A 19267-nucleotide genomic window follows, 5' to 3' on the forward strand; every position below is an offset into this window, starting at 1 on the left:
AAATAACACTGCGGCCCATGGTGTCAAGTACCATATCCTTCCGAGGGATCGGCGTTTGTGCTGGAATGGTGGCGTCGTTTAGCTTGTTAAAAGCGTGAACAATGCGCCAACCACCCGTGGCCTTCTTCACGCAGAACGTCGGACTCGAGTGTGGCGAGGTACTCTCGCGCACGTGACCCGCTTTGCGGCGGCTCTCAAAGAAGTCGTCAATGGCTTTAACCTGATCGCGTGGGAGGGGCCACTGTCGCGTCACACAGTACTTGGAACCCGGCGTGAGATCAATCTCATGGCGAATGCCTCTGTCAGCAGGGAGCTCAGCTGGAATCTTGTCGGGAAAAACATCCGCGAACTCGCGGACGGTGTCGTATACTGGATTGCCCGAGTCGCGGAGTGACTCCCACGACTGGGCAGCGAAGCGCTCTTCGCGCGCCGACTTCGGCTCAGCGTTCTTTGGACGAAGTGGAAGATTGTCGGTAGCGACCGTGTGGATCTCTTCCGCCGAGGCAGACTCGGTGATCAAGCAGACCTGCTCAATGTCTCCTGACTTCAGATCGCGCAGAAAATGCTTCCAGGAAAGACCCGGAAGGCGTGTGATGGAAGAAGCTTCGCGAGGTGGGCTCTCAATGTCAAGTGTGCGTGAGCGAACGACGCCTCCTTCCACGTGTTCCAGGACGTGTATGGACTCATTCACTGCGATATCGGCGGTGGGCTGACCACGTCGCTTAAGGCGGCGTCGCTTGGATTTATTCTTGCGGCGTCTCGAACCGCTGCTCGAGACAGAAGACTCGCTATCGCTGGACGAGGGATCACCCCCCTCTAGACACGGAGGGGCACCATCAACCGTGTCGGTAGTGCGCGGGAGCTCTCGATGCTCGACCGCGCCATCGACTGGCGAGAGCCCCTGCTCGATCGCCGTCGTAGCCGGTGGGAGTGTCAACTGCTCGACCACCGCTGTGGATGACGATAGCTCCAACTGCTCGACCGCCGAATCGCGTTGCGGGAACCTCTGCTCAACCGCTAGAGTGTTTTGCGGGAACCCATGCTCAACCGCCTTGGTGTGTTGCGGGAACCCATGCTCGACCGTCGTGTTGCGTGACGGGAACTCATGCTCGACCGTCGTGTTGCGTGACGGGAACTCATGCTCGACCGCCGTGTTGCGTGACGGGAACCCATGCTCGACCGTCGTGTTGCGTGACGGGAACTCATGCTCGACCGCCGTGTTGCGTGACGGGAACTCATGCTCGACCGCCTGCTCGGATTGCGGGAGCCCTGCTCTACCGCCAAAGTGTTAACAACCTCGCTTCGCAGCGAGGGGGTTTTCGCGCAACAGCGCTGTGCAAGACAAACAGAGAGGGCCATCGCTCGCTCTCTGCTCAACCTGCATTGTGGACAACCGGTCCACGACCCTGACATGGGGCCAGTCCTTCTGGGCAACCAGGAGGTGTGTGAACACCTCACTCACATCGAAGCCAGAGCGGTGTTTAACCGACCGAGCCAACCAGTCAATCTCTGGTTGATATCGTGACAACCACGGGATACCCAAGATGCAGTCGAACGCGTAGTTCATCTCAATCACGAGGAAGTCGTCGTTGCTGCGGAAGCCGTCGAATGTGTATGGCAACGTGATTTCGCGCCGCGCAACGCGGCGTGGCTTTCCGTCAGCAAGTTTGACGACGACCTGACCTCGACCATTACGGACTGCGATCTCTCTTGGAAGCATCGATAAGCACGATTCGCGAAAGAAGTTATTCGACGCTCCTGAGTCCAGGAGCGCGCGAAGTGGTCGCCGGGCGCCGGCGACATGAAGACTGACGATGATCAGCCTCGAGTCGCCCGACGTGGTGGTGGCATTAAAGTGTGCGTGGAGCACAGGAGGGCTAGAAGGTTGGGTAGCCACCGGGGGGCCCGGACCTCCATTCCAGCCAGTAGGGCGCCCCGCACCTACTGGCCCTGACCGTTTTTTGACTGAACGGCAGGTGAGACTTCAGCGGTGTGCGCGAGTACCGGCGCTGGCGCGCGGCATTCCGCCGCGCGATAACCGATCTTCCGGCAGCGGAAGCAAGTGAGCGGGCGATTAGGACGGCCGTTGGGCCCACGAGGAGTCGACTGACGATGATTATTCGATGCGTCAATCGCGTCGATCTCCATGGGCTCGGGGGCTGACTCACGAGCTGCCGTTGACATCGCGCGCGCGTAAGACGCCGCCACAACGTAGTCTTCGCGTAACGCGAGGGCGAATGCTTCCTCGAGAGAGGAAGGTTCCGCTCGGGTCAGGCAGTACCGTGTCATGCCTTCACGCATGCCGAATACGAATACATGGACCTGCGATGCTGCGTCAGTCGGATTTGTCACGATGCATGACGCGAGGTGGCGAGTCTTTTGAACGTAGTCGCGCATAGTCATTTTGCCTTGACGAAGGGCGAAGAACTCGGCACGCACGCGGGATTCGTCTTGAGGTGGCTCGAACGCGAGCCTGAGATCTTTCTGGAGAGACTCCAGAGTGGGGAATGCGTCGTGATCAACGACAAGCTTACCGAGGGCCCATTCCTTGGCCTTCCCGGACAACCGGGACAATAAGAAATTGACCTTTGTCCCTTGCGCTTCGATCATTCTCGAAGCAATCGCGATGTCGACCTCGCGAAACCACCGGTTCAGCGGGAGGCGATTCGCTCCTTCACCGGAGTAGGTAGACGTCTCCAGCTTCACGACATCATTTTTCGAGGAACGCGCAAGAGTTGTTGCTCGCCGATTCGCATCGGCTAGCTCGCGTTCCATGAACTCTTGGGCTGCTTGGCGTTGTTGGTCGGACGTCGCTGAGCTCAGCAGCGACGCGATTACAGCCTCACCAGACACCGCCGCGAGGCGGTGAAGGGCTTCCCACTCGACACAAGTGAGATGAGGGAAAGCAGCATGTTCCAGGGTCGGCCCTGGAGTTTCAGTCGTCATACCTTGGCTCATCGTGAACTTGGTCATGGGAAGGACTACAAAGTGCTACCAGTCGTAACGGGCCTGGGGTGTCCGTTACTTGCTTACACGTAGTGATGAGGAAGCGTACAAGTTCAGTGATACTGAAACCAAGTACTTAGTCTGAAGGAAAATCAGCTCTATTTTTTTATTTAGGTCCAGGGCAGCTTGCCCTGACCACTCAAATACACGTCAACTCCTTATTGGTTGATTATGGGTCTGGCTCCCCATATTTCAACCAATAAGGTGACGGCAGTTCAGCACACGCTACTCGTGTGCTGCCGCACCTACTTTTGTAATGCAAATCTACCTACTTATGTAATGGTGTGAACCACTACAAAGAACCTATAAAACTACCTACATATGCAACTTGGGAGAGCTCATTACACTGCTAGTTTGAGGTCCCTTAAACTCAAACAGCAGCTTTGCCTTCTTTCTCCAGCCCTTCAACGTACCTAATGGAATATTAAGCGCCCGAGCGGTAGGCTTACATCCCTCCAGAGCCACCCGCTCGAGCGCTTCCCGTCTCTGCTTGACGGTGTAGCTGTTCTGCCCACGACGTTCGTCCATCACCTCACAGAAACAGCAATGTTTAAACGGCGCCAGCATGGCGTGCTGTCCAGCAATATATTTGAAAGTATATTATTGGCTAAAATTACAATTAACATTTTTACTTGAGTTTAAAGTTGCACTGTAAGGGGGGTCAAGTTTTTGTGGGGGGTTGGGTTTCACCGTCGTTGTCTGTATTACAGTCGTGCACCTCCAATTCGGCAGGGTGGACCATATCAACAGTGCCAGGGCATAAGTGCACAACGTAAAGCAAAAAACAAACGCAAATCCAGTGCACTGATATTTGTTTTGTTAATTTAGTATAAAATTTACGCTAATCTTCTGCATAATGTTGGCGTCAGACGCGCGAATCGCGGGCGCGCAACAGCGCTTCCGGTCGCGGTATTCATCCGGCAAGCCGCCGACCGCTTAAGAATACTCTGGACGGTAGTGCGCTTTACTGCTTGGGGGGTCTTAAAGCGCTCCGTTGCCCAACGAGCAAGTTCGGAGTGAGAGCATGCAGGATCTGACTCGTGCTTTTCGCACAAAGACTGTTTTTGTGCTAGAGTTAGGGACATGTAGGAGGAAGGGCAATGTCCTATTATCATAAAATCTGGCAGGGTATCGACTGATACCGGTGCCGAATTGGAGGTGCACGACTGTAATACACGCTGTCGTTATTAATAGTGGGAGTTTCGATGCTGTAACCAGCGCAGCATACAAACTTTGACGTCGGTTCGAACTCCAAATCTCCCACCCATGTAATGTACTTCCTCTGGTCGGAAATGATCACGCGAAGTAAGTATGATAGGTCAATAGTGCTGTTACCCGCTAAGAACTTATTTTACGATTTATATAAAGTTATAGATCACATTAACTGTCATTTATAGATCACATTAACTGTCATTTATGATGATGTTAAATTGAATAGCAGTGCACTGCCACGGTTTGAAGACTTAAGTAACGCGACAGCAGACTCATACAGCTCTTTGCTACATGACAAACTAACAGGAAGTTGTTTCGCCCTCCGGAGCTTGGCTTTCCCCAAGTGCGGTAGTTTGTACAGGTTGCCTCCTCCTTCTCGTAAAAGCTCCAGCATACATGCCTGTAAGGTCAAAAAAAATATCATCTACCGTGTCAGTCTCCAGCTGCCGAAACGCGTCCACCACCGACGCTATGAGAGCGTTGATACCCTTTCTTGGTATTCGATACTAAATACTTTGCATGGAGGCGAACAGACCCAGGTCTAAACAGTTGAGGTCAGGCGAGTTGGGGGGCTGACATAGTAGCTTGATGTTCCATCCTCCTTCAGTTCCGGCCTTCATTACATCCGGGTCTGTTGGCGCTACGTGCGGCTTTGCATTGTCTTGTTGTACGAATATGATTTCATTCCGATCCTTCCTTGGCCAATTTGCTTTGATCGCTGGAAATACTTTTGTCAGAAGATAATCCTTGTACACTTCCCGACAGACCGTATCGATATTACGAGTGCAAATAGTTCCTTTGTCTCTATTTTTGCTTCGCCGTTTCGCCTCGTACTGTTCCGTGAAAGACCATATACCAACTTTGCCATCCCAACGCTGCTTTCGGTGAGGATCGTACCTAAAATTAAAAATCAAATGCTAGAGGTTTTTATATTTCAAAAATATAATATTATAGAGAATTACCTTGGCCGTGCGAGGGCAGCTAAAAACATCGTCTTGGGAACGAATCGTTTACTCTTCCAGGCGCGTGCAGGTAGTTCTTCGCCGTCGAAAACGAGGTATGATCGTCTGTTGCGGTCTGCATAAAACCACTTCTCGTCTACATGGACTAGATTGTGCATTGGCTCAAACTGCAGAGTAGATTCGTCGATAAACGACAACGCGTGCTCTACCCGCCGTATCTTGTTTTCATTCGTTAGCGACGGCTTGATAAACGTGGTTCGTCGCGTTACCATCCCTTCATTCACTGCCTGTCTTACCAGATGCCTGGAGAGACCAGAGACCGCCGCCACACGTCTTTCAACCGCTCTATCCTCGATAGGAACACTCTTCAGTTTGTCTCGTACTTCGTCTCGATTCTTCCGCTTTCTGCCGCTGTTCTTCTTAATCCGGCTACGCCAATCACCCCCCACGACACCAGCCGTCACTGCAGAGCTGTACCGCTTCCAAATTAACCTCACGGTGTCCGGATGTCGGCCCATAAGAACACCAACCTTAGCAAACGCTCCACATGGTAATTCTCCGTTGTTGCTGATTTTTAGAAGCTCGTCAATGACGGCTTTGCGCTCATTATCGGTAAGGTTGGGCTTCGGCATATTTGTAGAGGAAGAAACAGCGTAGTGCAGGCGTGGCGGGTCGCACTCCAGGCGAGGCTTGAAACCTTGAGAGCGAAAAGTGAGATTGCGGAGGCTACAGAAGTTCGTTCGGCGCAAAACTGGTGGAGGAGATGCAGGGCTTTCCTTTAGTCCAATCAGACGCTGAATTGGGTAAATAGAACTAACGCAATTGGTCAAATTGTCGACTTCGCGTGATCATTTCCGACCAGAGGAAGTACTGCAGCAGCACGACATACCGGGGGGTGCCTTGAGTCCGTCCGACTTTAGAAAACTACACCTACATTAACTGTAATGGGCCCTACGCCGGTAATATTGTCTGAGCAGTCCGAATCCGGATGAAAGCATTCGTATTGTAGTATACTAGCCGAGCGCCGCCGCTACGCGGCGGTAATTTCGGTTTTACTCCAGATTTTTGCCTTCCCGCCTTCGCTTCGCTTCGGCGGGATAATTAGTCCAAATCCTCTGAGTCTCATATGTACGTAAATCGACTTCTTTAATTTCATAAATCTGCGTTTCATTTGCTACAAAATGCTGAGTTTTCAGTAAGCCGTGTAAATATTTCTACCGGTACAAAAGACTGAGCCCCTAGCATCATACTTACCATGCTCATAAACGATTACGCTAGTGATCTTGGCAAAGTCTCTTTATTGTTGTTGGCTATCACTGTACCTTAATCTTCCACCCAGAAGCACCTGCACTTTAGTCTGAAACCGCTAAATAAAATATTTAGTTTAGCGTCGTGCTCGATTTCACGGGCCGTTTCTGAAACCTAGATTGCATCAATGCAAAGAATATCTGTCCAGCTTGCATCAAATACCCGCTTGTACTGCCTGGTTAAGCTTGTAATAAACTGCCTATTAACCACTTCGCAAACCAAACTCGCTACTTTGAAAGAAAATTAAAAGTGTTACAGTTTGAATATTTAATAAAAATATTCAAGCTGTAGCATTTTTTTATGCCTTGAAGTGTGTTCATTTTGTGCTGATTTAGAATTAGTCATTAGACACTCCAATCTGTGCCTGTTATGGTTATAGCCTTTGAATATAACCATGCGTCGCAAGACGCCTTGCTGTTGTTGTTGTTGACGGCGGTATTTTTATTTGATACTTAATTGATGATTCCAAAATATTAGGCTCTAAGTTGATTAACGTTTCTTTACGGGCCTACTTATAATAACCAAAATTGACACCTCTCATGTTGTGCTGTTATCTTACCACTGCATATAAAACCTTATTCTACGCCCTTGTCGGCAACGCGTCTACCTATTAAGAAGTATCAGAATTTTGTTGTCTAAAAAAACGCTAAGGAAACAATGGTCAAGTTCAATTCGCTTACAGTACGTGTAGTAATTGTCATCAGCACATATAACTTCTTTTTGTTCACACGTCAATCTAACACTATATATCTTTGTGGATCAAGTGACAACGTTTATAAGCACAGTTTTGTTCTTACGGCCAGTCTACACGACCGGCTACTGCTGTACATGTAACATGTACGATTTAGCAATACCAGAAACCCACTCAGATAACTTATTAATGCTAATATTTTTGCAGTAAAAAAAATGAAATTTCATTTTAGTCAGTGTAACACACAGATCCTACTGAGTACAGAGTATTTAGTATACTTAAACCATGTCCTCGGAAACACGCATGCTTACGTGTACGCTAAGCACCCTGCCCTCCGTGTACTGTAGTATTCAAATATCAATAACAACATGCATTATGAAAAAGTATTTAATATTTAAACGATGCCGCCTTCGGACTTTGTGCAAATCCCCATATGTAAACTGGGAAACACATGTATTTATTGATGTCAACTACACATTCTAGTTTTAACCAATTGAAGCCACCTTCGCTGCGCTCGGCAGCCAGTAGGAATATTTAAATTATTTTATCCAATGATTTTTCCGGAAAAGCGTGACAGGCACGACAATTTAGTGTGACGGACAGACAGGTTGCTGCAGTAGATGTTTAAGATTGCCAGGAAGATGATCAGCTGGTCATTTCAGAACGACTTAGGCGGTCCGTTCCCGTGCGGCTGGGGCATTTCCTTTGCCCGTAAGCGTCTGTGGCTATACCAGAAAAGCTTGCTCCACGCTCAATTCCAATACCTGGTATAGAATTACTAACGTAGTATTCTCAGACTATCATCCTAATTGTTTAATCTTCTTCCTTAGTTTTAAAACGCTGATCCCAGTCACGTTGCCAGAAGGATGATGAATACGGCGACGTGAAGTGTTCGGGTGTGAGTTGGTCTGGTGGCTGGAACCAGTAGTTCAGAGCCAAGTGGCCGTTGCCTTGAGCAGATCCGAATGACTCCACCTCGTGGAACCATGACGCAGGTAGGAAGAGCATGTCCCCCGCCTCTAAGTCGCAGAACGCTGCCTTAGCGTCACAAAACTTAGGGAACTCCGCATGTAGCTCTCGCGTTGCCTCTTCGCCGTCCCGCAATCTGAGCGTGTCCACCTGGCTAAAACTCACTGGGTACGTGACCTCGGTCTCCCCAACATCGCGCTTAGTGTCTTTCTTTTCCTCCTCTACAGGGTCCAAAGCGAGTTCATCCAGCTCTCCCACTTCGCTCTCATCGTCTCCCTCCGCTTCGCTCTCTTCGAAGTGGAACGCGCCGTCTTCAAACTCCTCATCGCCTTCATCGTCACTATTATCGGCACGCAGCACATCGAACATGGCCTTCTCCAGCTGTTCCTCAGCCGCTTCCAGACGAGCTTCCGCTCCCGGTTCTCCCGCTTCCACTGCTTTCTCCGCTTCAGCCAACTCGCGTTCGGCTTCATTCCTCTGAATAGCAGCAAGCGCCTCACGCTCCGCAGCCGGATCGGCTCCATACGGCGTCGTCTCCTTCCCTACATAGTTAATTAATCCATTTGGATGCACATGTGCCATCCGTCCACGCACATACATCTTGTCAGCGTCTCCGGGGGAATACAACCGAAAGCGCTTCTTGCCGCGCATTAAAATGTAGAGGTTGTCGTGGTGATCATGATGCAGTCCTGATGACGATCCGTGCTTGTTGTTTCCCATCCACATGTTGATATTCTGCGGTATCAAGTGGCCCATAAGCTTCGGACGCATCGGAAAGTCCGTTTGTAACTTCTTCATGAATGGAGCCATAACCTCCGGCCTTCCATTCTCTTCAAATGCCACCTCCTGTGTCGTCAGATAGTGCATCTCGTCACCCGATGCGATGAGCATGAGAAGGTCACGAAACGGCATTTCTACTGCAACTCCCTTGCCAAACTTATCGTGGACATCTCCACGACGTTCCACCGTCAGCTTCGTGTCTCCTGCAAGTTCGATGAGACGTTCGTCGGAGCTTGCCCACTTACTTGGTGCAGTAAACTCCTCGTCCGATAGATACCCGGTCAGCACTACTGGTGTCCGTGTGCACACATAGTTGGCAAAGAACTGCTCCGGTGTGACGCTGTTAACTGGAATGCGTTTAATGGTGCAATTATCTTCCGGCAATTTGTAGCCATTGTACTCATTGACAAACTGTGTCTCGGCTGCATCGACTGAATCACCTTCTTCGTTGGTACGCAAACGTTTTTGCGAGTCCGTGTTCATTGTCGTTGCTGCGCCAGCCATGTCGATTGAGGAATGTTATCAGGTTACGGGCCAAGTTACGAACGATTGGATGAGAATTAGAAACGTAAATGTGTAGTGTACACCACATTGATCAAACTCCAACTGTTATTACAATACCCGTATTCCTTATGTGATTGGCGACGCTCGGTCATTAGCGACAAATCCAGCAGCCAATCAAATTGATTTAAATTTCGTGTCGTCGCGCTTTATGTGCTTGGCGACCAATATAATTTTGAGCATGTAAAATAGTTTTTCTATGCAGGTATCTTTTATGCTGGCAGAAAGGCTGGACCACCTCAAGAATTTGACTGTCGCCAATCACATAAGGAATACGGTATTTGATACGAGTACCGGTACATATAATAAATGTTCCAAGCACACTGAGCATGCACGAACCATTATTATCGTCAATGACGGCTGCAAACCGTCTTAAACTTCTCGTCTGTTGTCTGTATCCGATCACTACACGCTCGGAGCTAGCAAGTACTCTAACCAAAGTGGTATCGCTGGCCGCCCATGCCGCCCATTCCACCCATACCTCCTCCCATTCCACCCATGCCTCCTCCCATTCCTCCCATGCCACCCATACCACCCATGCCGCCGCCGCCGCCACCGAAGAACATCTACAATATTCATAATAAAAAAAAGAATCACACGTCAGAGTCTCAATAAAAAATAAAATAACGTCACGAAGATGTGATAGCCGTACCTGGAAGATCTGCGACGGGTCGACACCGCCCATGCCGCCGCCCATGCCACCTCCTCCAAAGTCATTGTCGAGGTCTTCCAGATCCACTCCTGAGTCGTAGCGCTGTCGCTTCTGAGCGTCCGACAGCACTGCGTAGGCCTCTCCAATGTCCTTGAAAGCCGCCTCCGCCTCGGCCTGTTGTTCTTCCGACTTGCCAGCGTGACGATCCGGGTGGAACTTGAGCGCCAACTTCTTGTACGCCTTCTTGATCTCCGCCTCCGTCGCACTCTGAGAGACATTGAGAATCTTGTAATAGTCCTTGCGCTTGGCCTTCTTGATGTCCAGTTTGGTCTGCCGAATGTTGCTCTGGATGTCACGCTGGGCGTCGTCGCCTACCAGTTTCGAAGCTTGGTCGTACACACGCAGCGCCTGCTCCAAGTTCTCCAGACCGCCGAGAGCCTTCAGACACGCAGCCTTACGGAGATACGCCTTCGCGTAGCCATGATCGTAGTAGATGGCCTTGTCGCAGTCCTTAATTGCCTCTTCATGTCGGCTCAGACGCGACAAGGCATTGGCGCGGTTGCAGTGGATCTTCGAGTTGAAGGCCTTGTTCTGCGGGTCGATCTTGAGACATTCCGTGTACATCTCGACGGCTTCGGCCATTCTGCCGCCCTTAAAGGCGTTGTTGGCCTCTTCTTTGCTGGTCTCCAGGTGACGGATACGCTTAATCTCCTTCATGCACTTGGAGTTGTCTGGGTCGGAGCGTAGAGCCTGCTGCAAGTGTTTAATGGCGCTGGGGAACTCGCCCTGGTAGTACAGACAGCGAGCACGCAGGTACAGCAGCTCGGGGCTGCTCGAGTCTGTGCGCATGAGCTGCGTCAACACTGCGAAGGCCTCGTCGTACCGCTCGCAGCCAATGAGAGCCTCGCCACGCAGCAATTTGATCTGACTGGAGCCCGTGCACACCTTCGCTGCGCTGTCCAGCACGTTCACGGCCTGCGAGAACCGGCCCTGTATCGAGATAATTAAAAAAGTAAAAAAGTTAGCCATTTTTATTGTTTTCATTGTAGCCATGTGTTCGTACCGCTGCGATATGCTCTTTGCCGCGCTGCAGCTTGTCCAGCGCCATCTCGAGCGTACGCTTCTCGTTCAGCAGTGTCGCGTTGTTCGGGTCGCGCACCAGACCCGCCTGGTACGTCTTGATGGCGGCGTCATTGTCACCCTAAGTAAAAAAAAGTAGCCATGTATAACAACCGCGTCCTGTCAACATGGACACATATCCATCTTATTCGTACCATAGCCATCTGCGCCTTGGCCTTGCGCACGTATCCCTTGATGTAGAGTGGGTCAAACACGATAGCACGGTTGCAGTCCGTCACCACGTCCTTGTGCTTGCCCAGCATAAAGGAAGCAGCTGCACGATTGCCATAGTAGGCCACGACAGTGGGGGCGGCATCGATAGCCTGTGTGTACTTCTCGATAGCGCGCTGATAGTCTCCGCGCTTGTACAGCTCATTACCCTGCGCCTTGAACTCCTCGGCGGTTGCTTCCGTCATGGTGCCTGCCCTGTGTGTACCTATCTATCGCCTGCCCTGGCGCCGCGAGCCCCAGTCAAATTTCCACTTTGGATGTGGGCTGCCAACAGATCGGAAGTTTTCTCGAACATTCCAGCATACTCAGCTCAAGTCAAAATTAGTCTACGTGGTGTACATTATTTAGTGTCGCAAACATGATAAATATGATGTAGCCATGTTGCGGTACAGCTAGTCGAATGCAGACACGGCTTCATCAAGCTCTTCGCAGGATTCGCTGCCCATAGTTCGACTGTTTTCAGCCTGTTCGAGCTCATCAGCGAGCATTCTTGCAGCAGCGATGAGTCTACGGACATTGGTTTGCCGGTTCTGGCTAAATGCGAAAGATGCCGAATGGCTACCATACCCGTCGTCGTCGTCGTCTTCGGCGAAGCTGGTCAATGCTCTCATGACGTTGGTACGCTCCACGTCACCTGCTTTGGCAGGCATCACTAGATCGGCGTCTTGGATAATAGCAGATAATAAACGTTGTCGAGAATACTGGTCCTTCACCTGTCGACTTTTTGTGGTACGCTCGAAGTCGTCAGCATTCACCACTGTGAGTGAAGATCTACGCGTCGGCAATGTAATGTTCTTGGCGTTCCTTATCACGATCATATCCGTGTTATTCCATAGTCTCGACTGATCTTTACCTTCCGGATTTAATACCGTCTCTTCCGCCCCACGAACTTGATACCCACACAGAATGTCACCTCGAGTCATCGCACGCTTTGCCAACTGCCAGAACGACACTTTTTCGAACACTTCACAGTAACGAGTTGAAGATTCGACTTCGAAATACGCACCCTGTGGTCCCAGCAGCTCATCAAGTATCACACGAACGTCTCGACTCTCTGAGATCATCGCCAGGATGCAGCTCACTAGCTCGTTGGACTGAATAAATTCTGAAAGTTTGAGAATCGTAGCACTCGTAGAGATCGTCCGCTGTGTCCGGGGATCCAGAATTTCGCTGATGCATTTGCAATAATTGGGTACAGCTTCCGAGCCGCTGTTCGCTCTCAAGCTCTGCCCTTGCAGGTCTCGAATCAGCAGCAAAGAAGCCAAGGAATGGGAATCCGAATGCATAATATCCGTCTCTCGCGACTGATCGGACAGTATCATGATCGACGTGAACGAGGTCCAAGGCAGTTTTTCGAGTTGTCTTCGAATCGCAGTGTTGCCCAAGTGGTGGACAATCTTCAGATTCTTAAGTGTGTTGACATCCAGACCACTCTCCAGCAGGCTTTTATTTCTCAGTTGAATGGGTTCTTCACAAATCATGTGCAGTTCGGTGCCAGGCCGAACAACAGCATCGAGTAGTTGGATCATATCTCGAATATCTCGACGCCATCCGCACATCAAAATGCGCTCTTGAGAAGAGACTTTGGACGGTGGAACTGGAACTCGCCCAACCTCAATGGGTACAGGAGGACACGCTTTGTACGTGTCGTCGTCTTCCGCTAAAACCAAAATTTCGTCTCCTTCTTCGACTGCTAAATCTGCTTTTGGACAAATAAACACCTCGCCATTCTTCCGCTTGATACCTAATGGCGTCGCATTCGGGAAGCGCTCGGCGAGACCACTAAACAATACACCGACGCATTCGGGCCACTCTTTAAAGTAGAATTCGTTTCCTTCGAACCCCAGAAGTGCCGAATATACCCTCGCAAGACCAGGAGATCGAGCCGACATGAGAACTAGTCGACCGATTACGTCGTGCGAAACCAGAATTTCCACGTCATTGCCACCTACGAGTCGTAAGAGCGGGTCATTGTCAATATCCCGCAGCTCAGCTACGATGTGGCCTGATAGCTCGGGTAACGTCTTTAAACTCAACACAGTGCGCAAAATTGCTGCGTCAGAGCGATCTGCATCTCCTGAAGAAATGGCCATGATGATGATACTCCTGGCACGGTGGGCTGAAACTTTGAGGAGATCTACCGACAGCAGCGGAGTTCCAGTTCGGAAAATGACGCGAGTGCCTCGAAGTTCCTCTTTGCGCATCTGAGATTCCAGTTCCGCTTCTAATTCTTCCTTTTCGATTTCCGCGAGAACGACGACAACTCCGCCGTTTTCACTCGCATTGGCCAAACAGATTTGTCGAATCAGAGAAATCGACTTGTCAGACCATCCGAGTAGAAGCTGAAAAAAAAAGAAAACAGTGAGGTGATGAGCAATTGGCATGCAGATCTTGTGCTGTACCGTGTGGTTCTGCTCCGCAACATTCGATTTGCCTTTCTTGAGCATATCCATCTTGGCTCGAATTCCGTCGACGACAAAACCCATGATCACAGAGAAATACAAGATACCTGTCAGACTCATTACTACGCCCACTATTCGCATGCCCTGCATCAATAAATTGAAAAGTGTGATCTTCGCTAGTATCTGAAAAATAGAATGCAAAACTGGGTCGTACTTCCTCCATTAGCGCGGTGTGTGTGCCTGCGTCGGCCAGATATGTCCACGCTTCCCACACTGTTTCCCTCAACGCATGCGATGGCTCCACAGCCTTTAAAATGAATCCTCCTAATGTCATGAGCATCAGTCCCAGTATCGACAGTGAAGCTGTTTGTCCTCGTCTAGTTGAAATGTACTGGTCGATTCTGTACGCTATCCACTCGGACGTGGAGATTTTCTTGGATGGAGCCTTGATCTTGGAGATAGCTCGGTTCTGTTTGGCCAGCATCTCGGCTCTACTCGTTGGCATCCTTGCCAGCATCTGCGATCTGCTTGGCTGAAGCGGCTTCGGCGTCAATGAGCCTCTCGACGACCTGCTTCGTTCGATCGGCTCTGGATTCACCAACCCTGTAAACGTGCCAGTACGAGCCGGAGGTGGCGCGATGTCGACTCCCGATGGCAGTTCCTCCGTGTCATTTTCGAGCCCTGGAATGACTTTATACGAGCTCATATCCTGATTATTTAGACGGACGACTATTACACCAAAACAACTGAAAGGTGAGGAGGCGCGACGATTGATGCAACTATTTCGCATTCCACGTAACAGGTAAACGGTGACGCGCATCCGAGTCTTCTCTCCGTATATTGCACACTAACGCAAGTCCATTACTACCCAGGCTTTAGACACTCTTCACATGGTTAGCGTCTGCCTTTTCTAACGCGTCGGCTAGAATCCGTGCCGCGGCAACTAATGCACGTACACTGACTTGGTGGGTTTGTGTCGACAACACGTCCGTCATACTGCTCTCGCTACTGACTGTGACGCAATCTTCATCCGGTTCAGGGTCAAACGAGTACAGCGCTCGCAAGATCGTCGCACGGTCGGTCTCGCTGCAGACCTCACTGAAGCTGTTAAGATCGGACTCTTGCACGATAGCGTCCAGAAGTCGTTGTCTGGAGTACGTCGCCTTCACGTGGCGACTGATTGTTGTGCGTTCAAAGTCTTCGGAAACGACTGGTACGTACGAAGATTCATGCGATGCGAAGCCATCGTCCTCATTTCGGATCACAATCATGTCCATCTCCTCCCAAGACTGCAGAAGATGTTTCGATCCCGGGTTTAGAACAGTCTCCTCTACCCCACGAACTTGGTATCCACATAGAATATCTCCCTGTGCCATCGCCCGTTTGGCCAATTGCCAAAAGGAAACCTGCTCGTTTGGTTCACAGTATCGAGCTGAGGATTCCACCTCGAAGAACGCACCTTGAGGTCCTAATAACTCGTCCAGGATCACTCGCACATCACGACTTTCAGAGATCATAGCAAGAATGCAGCTGACGAGTTCGTTCGACTGAATAAACTCCGATAGCGTGAGGATGGTGGCGCTTGTGGAGATCGTGCGTTGCGTCCGTGGGTCCAGAATCTCACTGATGCATTTGCAGTAGCCAGGAGCTCCTAGGATGACGCTGTTCCGACTGGAACTTCGAGCTTGTAGGTCGCGAATCAGGAGTAAAGAAGCCAGCGAGTGTGAGTCAGAATGCATGATATCCAGCTCCCGAGATTGGTCGGATAAAATCATAATTGAAGTGAACGAGTGCCACGGTAACCTCTCCAGTTGTCGGCGGATTGCCGTGTTCCCCACGTAATGAACAAGTTTGATGTTCTTCAAGCTCTCCACCGTCAATCCTCCTTCAAGTAGAAGCTTGTTGCGTAGATGGATGGGCTCTTCGCAGATTATGTGCAGCTCGGTGCTAGGCTCTACAACTGCGTCCAGTAACTGGATCATATCTCGCACGTCTCGACGCCAACCACACATTAGAATACGTTCCCTTGAAGGCTGTTTAACGGGTGGTGACGGTGCGTTTCCGGTCTCAATGGAGACGGGAGGACAGGCCTTGTACGTGTCGTCATCTTCGGCTAGAACCAAAATCTGGTCTCCTCTTTCTAGCGTCATGTCAGCATTCGGACAGATGAATACCTCGCCATTCTTCCGTTTGATACCGACCGGTATCGCGTTAGGGAAGCGCTCAGTGAGGTCACCAAACGGTACACCGACACATTCAGGCCATTCCTTAAAGTAAAACTCGTTGCCTTCAAACCCAAGCAGAGAAGAGTAAACGCGTGCGAGGCCAGGAGATCGAGCGGACATGAGCACCAGGCGTCCAATGATGTCGTGTGATACGAGGATCTCGACTTCTTTGCCTCCAACTAGCCGAACCAACGGATCGTTGTCGATATCGCGTAACTCAGCTACAATATGGCCTGTCAGCTATAAAGTAGATAAATGTTAGGATTTTCAGCTTTAATTTAATAGAAAAAGGATAATGCACATACCTCGGGAAGAGTCTTGAGACTAAGAACAGTGCGAAGTATCGCCGCGTCAGATCGATCCGCATCACCTGTCGAGTTTGCCATGATAATAATACTCTTGGCTCTGTGCGCGGACACCTTTAGTAAATCAACAGATAGCAGAGGTGTTCCAGTGCGGAAGATGACACGAGTTCCTCGCAGCTCTTCCTTCCGCATCTGAGACTCGAGCTCAGCTTCTAATTCTTCCTTATCCATTTCGGCGAGCACGACGATAACTCCACCGTGCTCACTGGCATTCGCCAAGCAAATCTGTCGAATCAAAGACACCGACTTTTCTGTCCAGCCGAGAAGAAGCTACCACATACCAAACGTTAGTTTACATTCCCTTCCCTAACAATTATCACTTACCGTGTGCTGTTCTTCGGCGACAATGGACTTGCCTTTCTTCAATGTATCCAACTTATCTCGAATGCCGTCAACGACGAAGCCCATGACCACGGAGAAGTACAGAATACCCACTAACGTCGTCAGTACTCCAACCACTCGAAGACCCTGGAATATACACGTGCGTTAGCTGGAGAATAATGCAGTTAATAACAAATATACGAACATCCTGAGCCAGGGACGTATGAGAGCCCGTGTCTGCCATATACGTCCAGGAGTCCCACACAGTCTCTCCGAACTCTCTGGATGGCTGCACGGCCTTGAGAAGTATCCCACCAATCACAATCAGCACGAGTCCTACCACCGATAGAGTGAAGATCTGTCCTCTGCGCGAGGAAATGTACTGATCCACTTCGTATGTGACTTTCTCGAGCTTTGTGATGTGTCTGGATGGTGCTCTGATGTTTGCTATTGCTCGATTATGCTTCGCTAATAGTTCTGCTTTCGTTGATGACGGTCTTGGTGTCGCTATGAGGGAGTGCATCGACACCGCTGTAGCAAGTTTGGAGGCAGTGCGTTGCCGTTGCACTGACATACGTCTCCTAACGGGCTTATCAGCTGCTGTCGCATCAAAACTCACTCGAGCTGAAGGCGCTGGGGCCTGAGGGTCTGGAGCGTCAGATAATCTGTCACGGAAGCTACGTTGCTCTGCCGTTGGGAAAGATGGGACTGCTCCTGGGACGCTTTGAACAGGTTCACAGTTTTTGCCTACAGTGGAGTCTTGTGGCCCTGGCATCTTCTCACTTGCCGTATTCAAAGGAATGATCTTCCTGGTGGTCATGTGCTGCTTATCGATGGTTTTATGGCCCCACGTGATATACCAGGGTTGATTGATTAACACCTCGATTGAGAATAGCTCTCAAGCCCCATCACAACAATGACATCATCGCCCACCGAAGTATTTTCAAACCATGTTGCTCGCTATTTTTTTAAATCCAAGTCGCTATTTTTAGTTGGCGCCTTTCAGAAATACTTACGCAGCTTTGTCTCCGGGTAGCGTCGAGTGACTGACTGACTGACTCAGACTGACTCAGTGACTGTGGCATCTGAGACGGTCCCCCCAGAATGACTCCTTAGCATCCACTTTCCCATCCATCGCAAGTCGTAGAAATCCACACTGCAGCGTCCAATGAATGCTCCATCCTGTTCATCTCCGCCCGCACTGATCGTTGGAAGCATCCGCTCCACCAACAACGGCGACGGTCTGGCTTCTTGGTTGATGGCGAGGTTCAACTGCGTCGCCGATTCCGTTACCAAGCTCGTCCTTGCCTCCAACCTGATGGAGGATATACCTCTGCCTACCGGACCCGTTATAGACCCCGTGATAGCCGCAGCAATCGAGTCGCCAGAAGACTATGCCGACCCAGCAGCAGGGATGCCGAAAAATAAATTGGTGCTGCAATTATTGCAATAAGAAAGCACCAATTATCTATTGGAGACTTTCTGGAGAGGAAGATCAATTATTTATTTTCGCTCCCGTTGTAGCACCAATAATCTATTGGGCGGTGTTTAACATACATTCCTTGATACTGGTGCCCTCGCTGTGTACCAATTTTGCTGCACCAATAATCTATTTTTTGAGCTGAGGAAGTTCAATAATCTATTTTGGTCTAGTCAGCTCTCTAACCCAATTATTTATTTTCTGCTTTGATTAGTAATAGATATAAATGCAATATTCGGCATCCCTGCCCAGCAGTCTAGGCCTGGAGCCGGGTCGTGACTGCCACACCCGCCTTCGTGATCCTCACACCGCAGTACAATTGGGGATATCCCGGTCAGCTCAAGAACCTCCTCGAACACCTGTACAAAGAGTGGAAGAATAAACCAGTCGTGCTGGTGACGTACGGCGGGCACGGCGGCAGTAAATGCGTTGAGCAGCTTCAAGTGGTTTTGAGCGGCGGATTCCACATGAGCGTGGTCGCCCACATCGGTATCAGCCTCCCCAAGGAATTCATCCGAAGCTCTGAACGCGTCGACGTGGCCGCCGTTCCCTCTTTTCTGGCTGAGTATCAGACACAGGTAGATAATGCCTTCACACTCCTCCTCAAGGGACTGCAGCATTAAGATACAAATTCCCACAAGATGAGGCTGGCTTAATGAACGACAATTCTAAATAGCAATCCTGGCTTAGCGTTTAATGCGTAGGTTGCAGTCTGAGCGGAGCCATTCCAGCATTTGGACAAGCGCTTGCTATATGGCACCTGCAGACAATGTGTTCGTAGGAAACGCATGACGTCCAAATGGCCGTTCGTGGCGGCTTATTTATTGCATTCGAGGAGCAGCCTTCCTGACGATTACCGGTACTATGCAATCGCTGCACCACTTCACGGTGTCCGTTTCCTGTTGAATACTCCATCGCACGAGGAGTACATGCTTCAGAGTGATATGCGTGTAGGTATTTAGCATTATCCAGTGGTCGTTCTC

General features: G+C 50.2%; 5 protein-coding genes across 5 annotated transcripts; 1 reads left to right on the forward strand and 4 right to left on the reverse strand.

The window, feature by feature from the left end:
• Positions 1 to 7992: 7992 nt before the first annotated feature.
• PITG_11214 (uncharacterized protein) lies at positions 7993 to 9432 on the reverse strand (the record flags this gene model as incomplete). Its single annotated transcript, XM_002901927.1, has 1 exon — positions 7993 to 9432. The coding sequence occupies one exon, from the start codon at positions 9430 to 9432 to the stop codon at positions 7993 to 7995; it is 1440 nt and encodes a 479-aa protein (XP_002901973.1).
• Positions 9433 to 9795: 363 nt separating this feature from the next.
• On the reverse strand, positions 9796 to 11731 carry PITG_11215 (DnaJ subfamily C protein; the record flags this gene model as incomplete). The annotated part of the gene is made up of 4 exons (XM_002901928.1): positions 9796 to 10055; positions 10142 to 11131; positions 11205 to 11342; positions 11416 to 11731. The coding sequence occupies 4 exons, from the start codon at positions 11674 to 11676 to the stop codon at positions 9921 to 9923; spliced, it is 1524 nt and encodes a 507-aa protein (XP_002901974.1).
• Positions 11732 to 11883: 152 nt separating this feature from the next.
• On the reverse strand, positions 11884 to 14398 carry PITG_11216 (ion channel, putative; the record flags this gene model as incomplete). Its single annotated transcript, XM_002901929.1, has 3 exons — positions 11884 to 13833; positions 13894 to 14037; positions 14108 to 14398. The coding sequence occupies 3 exons, from the start codon at positions 14396 to 14398 to the stop codon at positions 11884 to 11886; spliced, it is 2385 nt and encodes a 794-aa protein (XP_002901975.1).
• A 370-nt stretch (positions 14399 to 14768) lies between these two features.
• On the reverse strand, positions 14769 to 17327 carry PITG_11217 (ion channel, putative; the record flags this gene model as incomplete). Its single annotated transcript, XM_002901930.1, has 5 exons — positions 14769 to 14892; positions 14947 to 16358; positions 16424 to 16753; positions 16808 to 16951; positions 17010 to 17327. 5 exons carry the CDS (start codon positions 17325 to 17327, stop codon positions 14769 to 14771), a joined length of 2328 nt encoding a protein of 775 aa, XP_002901976.1.
• Positions 17328 to 17972: 645 nt separating this feature from the next.
• PITG_11218 (uncharacterized protein) lies at positions 17973 to 18907 on the forward strand (the record flags this gene model as incomplete). Its single annotated transcript, XM_002901931.1, has 2 exons — positions 17973 to 18236; positions 18545 to 18907. The coding sequence occupies 2 exons, from the start codon at positions 17973 to 17975 to the stop codon at positions 18905 to 18907; spliced, it is 627 nt and encodes a 208-aa protein (XP_002901977.1).
• Between the last annotated feature and the right edge of the window lie 360 nt (positions 18908 to 19267).

This window comes from Phytophthora infestans, genomic scaffold (assembly GCF_000142945.1).
Source record: "Phytophthora infestans T30-4 supercont1.19 genomic scaffold, whole genome shotgun sequence".
NCBI lineage: Eukaryota > Oomycota > Peronosporomycetes > Peronosporales > Peronosporaceae > Phytophthora > Phytophthora infestans.